Source organism: Vespa mandarinia, chromosome 3 (assembly GCF_050613455.1).
Source record: "Vespa mandarinia isolate Hongniang chromosome 3, ASM5061345v1, whole genome shotgun sequence".
NCBI lineage: Eukaryota > Metazoa > Arthropoda > Insecta > Hymenoptera > Vespidae > Vespa > Vespa mandarinia.
In genome coordinates this window covers 3,410,484-3,421,143 of record NC_140812.1, presented here as the reverse complement: position 1 = coordinate 3,421,143, position 10,660 = coordinate 3,410,484, and the positions used below count along the sequence as shown (strand labels likewise).

The window sequence follows — 10,660 nt, the reverse complement described above, 5'->3', positions numbered from 1 at the left end:
AAACAGAAAAGAAAAAACTTATTTTTAAAAATAAATAATTATATAGACTGTTCTATGTATATATTTAGTTAAATATAAAAAATAAAATATTCGTTACCCTTATCGGACATTAACGTTTTGTATATAACTTGTTACATGGGAGTTTTATTAGGTGGTTATGCGAATGATTTTTAAATAAAATTATTTCTTATTAAAAATACATTATTTTTGTTTAAACTTTATCTAAATTTCTTTTTGAATTGTTATTAACACAATGATTTTGATTCAGATATTGAACATCCAAAAATTTGTTAACCAACCCCCTCTTTTTAAAATTAAAAACAAAATTAAAAAAAAATAAATGAATTTCTACAGTCAAAATCTTTAAAGAGATAATATTTAATATCACCTAGATAGAGATTAACGCGTAAGTGTTTAAATCTAAAAGTAAATATTTTGGATAAAAGCATACACTTGACAATTAGGAGGTTTTTACATGCTCAGTCTTGTCACCTTTCACGTGAAATATGAGTGCTAAAATTACACAGTCACGTTAGAGTTAATATACGACCGATAAGGGCTAACAATGAAAATAAATGATAACAGAAAAGTATAATGATTTACTTCGCGCGAAAGCTTTATGATTTAACGAAATGTTTCACATTATCACGCTCGATTCTTTGGCGTATCGTTTAAAGTCGTCAAACGGTTTTCGCTATCGACAGCTTCGATTTATCGTTCATTAACGAGACAATGATTTAATATGTAACTTGGAAGCAAGTGGAATATTATCATATCCTTCTAATTCTTAAAATATCTAGATTATGCCTAGATTATACAAAAAACGCATAAATTCCAATTACAAGATTCGAAACAAGCCCGACAATAAATTATTTCCATTAACACGTTGCCGCACACTTTTAATTTGACGATCGTGTTTAGAAATACATTTTTTTTCAATTGTTTATGACTGCCATATGAAATTGATGTGCAAGACGGCTATAGCAGTCATTTGCCTACACATCGTCAAAAATCAGACGGGCATAGCCGTCATTTGCGGCAACGTGTTAAATATTATTATAATGCACTTCGATCTTGAAAATATGATAATTGATAAAACAGATTTATATATTTTTCTAAAACAAATGATCGATATAAATTTTCTTCATTCACATACATAACGAAAATGTTATGTCAAAAAAAGAAAAAGAAAAAAATTGATATTTTTCGATATCATGTCTTCATAGAAAAATTTCTTTATACGTCAAGTCAATTTAAAAAATGAAAAATATTATGATCGACTTACAGTAAACTTTATAACAATATTAACAATAATATTCGCAGAAAATTAATGACGCTATTCGAACGTATTTATTTCTTCGCTTTCGATTGAATTGTCATTCGATTATATCTTAACGATAGCAAAAAATCGTAGATAAAATCGTTTTACTCTGTCTTGTCCTCCTTCGAACATGGGTCTTCTTCTTCTTCTTCTTCTTCTTCTCCATCTCGTTCGTCATCGCCTTCCCCAGCATCAACAGAACTGTGATCGGTTAAATCATCTTTACTATCCTTATTACAACCTGGTTCCGATTCTTCAACGATGTCCTGTTCTTGTTCTAGAAAGTCCGTAGGTACAAATTCCATCTGATCTTCGCAATCATTCAAATCCGGTGGACCCGGTATCTCGCAGAAATTAATTTCTCTGTTTTCATCGTTGAGATCATCACCTCCTGGATCGTCTTCCTCGTGAAAACTAATAAGCTTTTCAAAATTCACTGGATTAGAGTTATCCTCGTTACTTTCAGGAAATATTTCAGTGGGACTTAGAGGTATATCCAAGGGTTCAGTTTTCACTGTCGTAGGTGGAGATGTTGGTGTGATTGGTCTTTGTAAACGAATTTTTGTGAATGGCCGTGGCTCAGGAGGTTCCGATTGTTGTCTTTTTTGCGCGCGTTTAGGACTAGAAGAAAGAGGAACGCTAGAAGCGGAAGGCTTGTTCTCTTTGGTTTCTGGTACGATTTGTGGCACTACTGGTTGAGATATTAACGGTTTTGTTTGAGGTATAAGCATCGGTGGTTTCGAGTTCTATAAATGAATGATATTCAAAGTTTTAATTATTTAACTTGAAAGTACCTATATTTATGTTGCCATATTATGATGTAAATATTCGTTACCTGCGAGGAGGAACTAGGACCTGCTGCTAATCCTTTAACCTGTAAAGCTTCGGCTGCATTTAATAATTGAGGTAATTTGTCGTGAGCAACGTTAACTTCACCGCGATACATGAACTTAACCAGCGCTTCAACCTCCCAGAATTTGAGATCTTTCATCAAGATGATAGGATGCTGGCAAGGATTTTCTCGCAACAAGTCTGCTAGATAATCGCTACACGAGGATAATATCATCTTGTGACATTTCAGAGATCGTCCTTCGCAAGCTAAAGTTACGTCAACGAATTGTTCCGAATCCAGAAGGGACGGGAAACTATTCTGCATGTTACTGTGATAACTATTCCACCTTAGACAAACCTGAAATTTTGAATCATTTTAATTTGTTCGATAAAAACAGCGTACGTATATTTTGTTTTATTGTCGGATACCTCCGTAGGTTGTTGATGGACAATATTTTGTGGCATGCCCTGCGGAGTTTGTCTCGGTGGCATCTTGATCGTCGTTGGCGCAACCTGCTTCACCTTTAACGGTATAGTTTTTAATACAAGAGTCTTTGGTTGTCGCTGCTGTTGTTGTTGTGGCGATGGTGCTGGGGCAATATTTCTAATATGTGGTCTTACGAAAGATTGGGTTGCTATTCTGATGGTTTTAGTGGTAGTCGTGTTAGATTGCGAGGCAGGCGTGTTGGACTGTAAAACTATAGAAAGAAAGAAACAACTATAGAAAGTAAAACTATATAAGAAAATTAAGAAATTAGCATTTATGTATGATATAGCTTGAAGTAACATTTACAAAGATTTTATGAAAATTTAAATTTATATATATATATATATATATATATATATATATATATAGAAACGATAGACGAAGCGAAATCGTTGAAAATCAGTAGATAGTTTTGCAGCAGGTGGTTCTGTTGTTTACCATGATAACGTCTGCCGACGAGTCTGCCACCATGGTGTACTCTGAGATGCCGATGCAGATTGGTGGTACCGCATTGTCGAGGATTTGCGCCACCCCTGACAACAACGGCACCGCATATACGGCACTGGGCACGCAGTGGGTCATTCGCACAGAGGTCGAAGTGAGCCCAAACTGCGCTGGGATTGGCCATCGCTCGGAGACTACGCGCATGCGATCTTACCCTGTGGGTCGTACTAGTGTGTCTGCTAGCAGCAGAGGGTGGCGAGGAAGCAGGCGACGCAGCAGGCATTCCATTGTCCTCGAGGTAACAATCCTCCTCGTCTTCCGGTTCCTGCTTCATCGCTATCCCTTCGAGTCTTCTGGCAGACTCAACGAGCTCGTCGTTCGAGCTCGTGCTAGCACCACCACCACCACCACCACCGCCACCCCCTCGACCGGTCAATTTTTGCTCTTGGATGATTCTGTGCGAGGTCAGCTTGGTGGTGTCCGCAGTATCGGCCACCAATACAAGCCGACCTGTTGTAGTTGCACCGGTACTCGCCGTCTTGAATTATTCTTATTCTACGTTTGGGTTACCAGCAGCTCTCTCTCTCTCTCTCTCTCTCTCTCCACCTTTTTTATTATCTCGCCACCCTCTCTGGTCCTTTTTTATTTCGAACTCCCTTTTTTCAACGTTTAAACTTTTTCGATATCTCGATTCTCCGCTATCGCCGCAGGTGCGTCCCTCTGCATTCTCTTCCCTCTCCTCCGATGGAATTCCTTAACAATTTATTGTATTTTCATCTTGAGATAGCTAGCTCAAATTCTTGTGAATATCTTTAAATCGGATTAGTTCGTGGTTAGTACACAAAAGAGAGAACGAACGTTACGCTCAATCGATTTGATTTTTATAATTATTCTGTATAATAATTGAAAATGTTTCTAAAAATCGATAAGAAATCACGTGAACGTCGTCAATTTTCCGCGGAACAAAAATCTTAGAACGATATGTCGGCAAGAAAGGGTAACTTTATTCCTTGATATTATATGTGCGGAGATAAGATAAAGGAAGAAGATAGGGAATATTTCAATGAGCTAGCGAATTCATTCGAAGTGACCACTGTCGATCAAATCAGATGAATATTTTTAAAAAGTTATTGAACTCATAGACGGTATGCTCGTCGATATGTCTTTTAAATATCTTGGATACATTTCCATAAATTCTATCTATCTATTTTTTTTTTATAATATAAACACATAATCGGTCATCGAATGTAAATGTTTAATAGCGCGAATGAATTTTAGAAAAGAGAAATTTCCATAACTTTGTTATCTAGTATCAAGGTCAATCATTGTACGAGATCTCTTCATACGTTCTACACTTTATGCTATATATATGCATATACATACTATAAGGTAGTAATCGAATCTAGACCTTTTCTTCTACTTCAAAATGTTCGGAGAAACTTTGAAATGTATAATAATAATAATTATAATTTTTACAGATCCAGAAAATGAGAATAAACAGATTCGTATAGAAATATTTTAATCGACTTACTCATCAAATATTTGTCTATTGATATCATACCAAATTACGAATTAATGCGATATATATATATATATATATATGCGAAGTCATGTCATTGATATCGTACATTAGTTCGAGTAAAGCAAACGATTACCTTCCATAATGTATGCGATGACGTAGGTAAGATGTAAAGCGATCGGTTAAAATGATTTTCGCGGATTACGGACGCGCACGCGAGGATCCCCTTCTTTCCCCTTGAAAATTGTAAACTATTATCAAATAAAAAATGATTTCAAATCGAATCTAGGTTATACGGATCCGATATGATATTTTAAAAAGTGAAAAAAAAAAAATTTGTCAAAATTTGTCGCGATCGTAGTAGGGATTGTTCAAAGCTATCGTAGAAGCCGTTTTCTTCGAAGGCTTCTAAAAAAAGCGCCAACGACGATAATCGTCCTCGACGAACCGATAAAGCGTGCAGCAACGCGCGTCTTTTACCCCTTAATAGCCCCTTCCCCCAACCGAGAAAGCAAGGTGACGAGAGCGTGTATTAACGATTTCTCTTCGAAACGTAGTACCTAAAGTAGTTACGTATATTATTTACGAGATAATCGAAAGTTTTTCGAATTTAACAAGACACCGAATAGATTATCGTTATTTTATATAGTATGTTACTTTTTCTTATTTTTCGAATTCTTTTCTGATACGCTGCCTCATAGATCAAAAATAGCCATCTTGCTACATCGTTAAGTTCCATGATCAATGTCTCTTGAACAAAGATCTTCTCGTATTATTCGTAAATATTTGAAAGTATCACGTGATATTCTATCCTAAAATTATGTGTATTTTATACACGTAATATAGGTGTAAGTGCTTTAAAGAAGATTTCGAGAAGTCCTAAGACACACAAGGGGAAACATTTGCACGCGCTACGTATTTTCCCTTCTCCCCACTAGACCTTGTCACGGATCTTTCTCCTCCTTTTCTTCTTCTTTGATATCTCTCTCTCTCTCTCTCTCTCTCTCTCTCTCTCTCTCTCTCTCTCTCTCTCTCTCTCTCTCTCACTCATTTCGTCTATAAGCAACTTCTCACCCACTCGTATCGTTCTATATCGTTCGCGCTTCCTACCACGCACACTAACCTACTCTCTCTCTCTCTCTTTTTTTCCCCTCTATCTATCTACCTATCTATCTTTATCTTTTTATCTCTTTTCTCTCGCTCCCTCCATGCGGGCCGTGTACGAACGAAAGTCACGACCGGCTATAAAATGGCAACCGTTGCGACGACACACGGCACACACCACGCTGCCGCTTGGCTCTCGTCCGTTCCCTTCGAAACGGAGAAAGATACAAAAAGATACCCGCGAGAGAGAAGATAAAACGAAGCCAAATGTCGGGCGAGCGGGTCTGCGAGTGTCGAGGTACAAGAAGAAGAAGAAGAGGAGGAGGAGGAGGAAAAGGAGGAGGAGAAGGAGGAGGAGGAGGGGGAGAAGGAGGAGAAGGAGGAAGAAGAGAGAAGGCACTGACGTCGTTGTTCGACCGGTTCAATCACTAGTGCGCGCACCGGTTCGGTAGCAGCGACGATTTTATCGACCCTTGTGCGCGTTTTCACGAGGATGCGTTTTATTTTTCTCGGAACAATACGATGTAGAATTTTTTGATAACGCCTCGACTCTACATTTTCTATCTTATTTTCCTCCTCTCTGTAACACGAGCAGCACGCACCAGGATTCGTTTTGATCGAATCGCACGATTCTTTTTATAATCGGTACGCTTGCTATTCCCTCTCTGTCTGCTGTTTCTCTCTCTCCTCCCTCATATTTTCGATCCGCATAAGATCGGCTCACGTCCATCGACGATGCGTCAAGTAAGGCAGCGGCACGACGATAGCTACGATATATATATATATATATATATATATATATATATATATATATATATATACATATACGAACGAAATCGTTTGCGTAAAATTCGTTCTCTCTTGTTTAAAACACGTAAAAGAGAATGATGATGAAAAAATAGAGGAAGAAGATTAAAATGGAAAGGATGGCCGTATCTGTGTATATCTATCTATCTATATACATATATTATATATATGTGTGTTGTATGTATATATGTATGTATGTATATATGTATGTATGTATGTATGTATGTATGTATGTATGTATGTATGTATGTATGTATGTATGTATATATGTATGTATGTATGTATGTATGTATGTATGTATGTATGTATGTATGTATGTATGTATGTATGTATATATATATACACATATATATATAGCTGTATGTACGATCAGTCGGGTAAGGATACCGCGGAAATCGTCGTCCCGGCGTGAGAAAAGGCGGGACACCGTCGTTGAATCCTCGTAATATCGCCGATAGAAAGATAGTAAGTGGATACGTAAAACGAGAATAGAGCGTCCTGCACTTGGGTGGTGTCCTCGGACGCGCAGAGAGCGAGAGAGCGGAACGATTTTCCCCGAAGCCGAACCCGGGAGTGACTAAAATCGAAATCGGTGGACGAACACAGGGGCGCGTCGGGGCGCGCATGTGCGACGGCGCCGCCGGTCGTCGACGTATATTATCCGTCCGCGTCCCGTGTGTCGCCTCGCGCTCTCTTGTGTGTGCTAGCCTGCCTCTGCCTGCTTGTCTGCCTAGCTACCTAACTTGATTCCTTCCTCCTGCTAGCCTGTTTCTTTGCTTGCCTACTAGGTTGCCTCTTGTCGCGCGCCTCTTGAGTGCGCGTTCACCTACTAACCGAGCTGATCGCCTCGTCTACCATCGGCCAATCGCAAGTACCGAGTCGAGTCGAGCCGAATTGAACCGAACCGAACCGAATAAGACCGAATGAAGTCGATACGAGCCGAATCTGCCGGCCGGCCGGCGTTCCTTCGGTTCTTCGCGCGCCAATTCTCATGCTCCAACTTCGTATCTTCTCATCGATCGCCTACCGACCCTTTGGTCTTTTCGTTAGACCCTTACTTCCTTTTAAATCCTCCCCTTCCATTCCTATCCTTTCTCTTCCCCCCCCACCCACAACTATCACCTCTTTTCCCGCCCTTTATTCTTCTCCCCTCTTTGCTCTCCATTCAAAAGCATGCTTTCTAAAGATCGAGCAGGTTACTCTTGTGAGCGACGCCATCTTGCGCAAACGACGATGAACGATTCTTTTGGACTGATTCACGCGTCTTATGTGGCGCGTAAACTTGAAAACTGTTCGAACACGATTCTATTGTAGTATTGTTCATTACATGATAATGAACAATAGATGGCTGAGAAAATTCGAAATAAGAGATATCTTTGTATATATTCCTATTGACGATCGAATAATATCAAAATACTTACTTTTTCGTATAGCAGTACGCTTCTCCCATCGCTGACGATCATCGTGGTTTTTACATTTATCGACTTCGTCTGTTTTTCTTCTAGATAAGATTGCGACAGATTCCGTCCCATCGAATGGCTGACGAATGTTTCCTTTCTCTTCAGATGACACTTTCAAGAACATTATCTTATGAGTTACAGTATATCCATACAGACAGTAACACTTACGAACTTAATATATCTTATGATTAAACGGAATAAATGTTAATAACTCACTCATTAATACGCGCGGTTTGCCAAGTGCCAAATAACGTTTTCTTGCTACTTGAGCAGCTGCGAAATCCGGTTTATGATTGTGCTCCATTCTTATTCGCGGCTTCGTACAATTTTCCGTCGTTATAAGACTTCCTCTACAATACGTTGTTCTACCGACGCATCTCCAACGGATATGTTGAGGCTGTTTTTTGTGCATCGTATACATGTAACCATTGTGAATCAATTTTGGGCCACCTTTGTTCGATAAAACAATCTGTTAAAAAATTGTTAATTGTAAAAAAAATAAAAGCCATATATATCTGTAATGTAAGAGATTTCATTTGCAGATAATAGTAGTAATCAAACTTTAATTACCTCGGGAACGGAATCGTCCTCGTTCAAATTTTCGTCCTCCAGTGATGCTATCACGGCACTATTCGAGTCATCTTGGTCTTTTTTCATTGAACGATCGTCGGAAGACGATTGCTTTTTTCGTGACATTATTTTCAAATGTATTATCTGTAACGAAAAACACTGATGTAAAAACATTAGGTTGCATCGAAAACATTTTACTACTTTTATTTATATAATGTCCTTAAGAAGATAATAAATTTGGACAATGACATTATTTGTAGTGGGAGAGGGGTTTCGGTCAGCATGAAATTCATCGAGAAAATTTCCACGTATTCTACGGTCTTAAAATAACTTCGATGGACAGATGGTTGGCTTTTGATACGATTTCTAAGGTCGCGCGCGCGTACACGTGACTTGATATGATCGGCTAGCTTTCTGAGGAAAATCGTCAAAAATATATTTCTTAATGTACGAAAGATACAGCAAACTTTGACGCATGTAAGATCAAAGAACGTGTTCTTCGGTATATTATTTTTGTGAAGAATTAACACGTACATCTCCTTTGGCTCGATGATTTTCATTTTAGAAAGTATATAATAATAATAATAATAATAATAATAATAATAATAATAATAATAATAATAATAATAATATTAATAATAATAATAATAATAATAATAAAAATAAAAATAATAATAATAATAATAATAATAATAATAATAATAATAATAATAATAATAATAATAAAATTTTAAATAAATTCTTTCAAATATCAAAAAGGTGCTAATAAAAAAAAAGAAAATCATTAAATTTCATATATCTAAATAAACCAATTTACTATGATAAATCGTTAGTCGAATAGTAACATTTTTTCTTGATTGTTTATTTATTTTTTATAATAACATCAAGCTTACGTGAATCAAGAGAGAAGTTCGTTGTTCGAGCGGGCTTTGAGAGGACTCAGTTTTCGTTAAGAGAACTGCCGATAAGTATGGTGTATCGATCGGGTTTTCTTCGATGATGAAATCGTCGAAATCGGCGAGATTAAAAAATTATTTACCTACGATGTTTACGAGACTAAACATGATGCACCGATTTAACGTTAGGTTACACGAATGGACAACAAGAACCGTTGGCCTACAACGAAAGAGAGGTCTATCGCGTGTGTGGCGCCTCGCAAACATGGCATCCCGTTTCATGCCAATCGATAAACGGTACTGGTCAATGTTAAATGTACAAGATATTCCTTGTACTTTTAGGATATATAAATTTTTCTTTCTTCATTCTTTCACAATATTCGAAAAAATCACAAGATATTTGTGTGGAATTTGATGAAAAAAAAATATGACATTGTTATTTAAAAATTTCACAAGGAAGGAAATCACAAGGTGGTTTGGATAGATCTTTGGATAATCGTAATCTTTTTCTTTTTTTTCATCGTTTTCAACGTAATTTATAATAGTACGGTACAATATTAATGAAATCATCAATTATATTAAATACTGTTTGTTGTTGCTGTTTTTTTCCTTCGTTTTTTTTTGTATGCATTGTGTGACCAGAGATAACAATACAGACTTGACTACAGGTGTTCACCTTCGTTAGCGCTACCTTTCCTTCGTTCTCGGCACTGGCTAATTAATTATTTATACGTTACCTTACGTCGCTAGATAATTTTTTATATATCTTCGATCGAGTCTATCTTATCTATCTTCTCTTTCTAATCTTCCCATCCCCTCCCTTTCATTCATCTCAAGCATTTCCATTTTTGTCGCATGTTGGCAGCATTTCAACGGTAAGAACTTGAAAATAATAATTAAGGGAAGCCCATTCCGACTTAGATAACAAATTGCTTTTCTTTCTTTCTCCTTGTTTTTTTGTCTCTTTTATTATTATTATTATTATTATTATTATTATTTTTATTCTAAGAATTATTAAATCAAATTCAATAATGAGATTAAATAATATTCGCAGCTTTCTTATCTTAAAGGCACAGGCAACGCGTGGCACAGAACCGATAAGCTACGATTGCTATTGTAAAAATATAAAACGATTTCCATGGGCATTTTATTAATTTAAATACATAGCTCATAAGGCGAGATGATAAAAAAAAGATAAAGAAAAAAAGAAAATAGAAAAAA

At 36.9% G+C, this 10,660-nt stretch overlaps 1 protein-coding gene across 1 annotated transcript; it reads right to left on the bottom strand.

The window, feature by feature from the left end:
• Positions 1-664: 664 nt before the first annotated feature.
• On the bottom strand, positions 665-10,616 carry LOC118448718 (uncharacterized). Its single transcript, XM_035882295.2, has 7 exons — positions 9,437-10,616; positions 8,544-8,687; positions 8,190-8,442; positions 7,935-8,084; positions 2,582-2,850; positions 2,157-2,510; positions 665-2,067 (listed from the first exon to the last, which is right to left on the bottom strand). Exons 2-7 carry the CDS (start codon positions 8,667-8,669, stop codon positions 1,426-1,428), a joined length of 1,794 nt encoding a protein of 597 aa, XP_035738188.2. The 5' UTR covers positions 8,670-8,687; positions 9,437-10,616; the 3' UTR covers positions 665-1,425.
• Between the last annotated feature and the right edge of the window lie 44 nt (positions 10,617-10,660).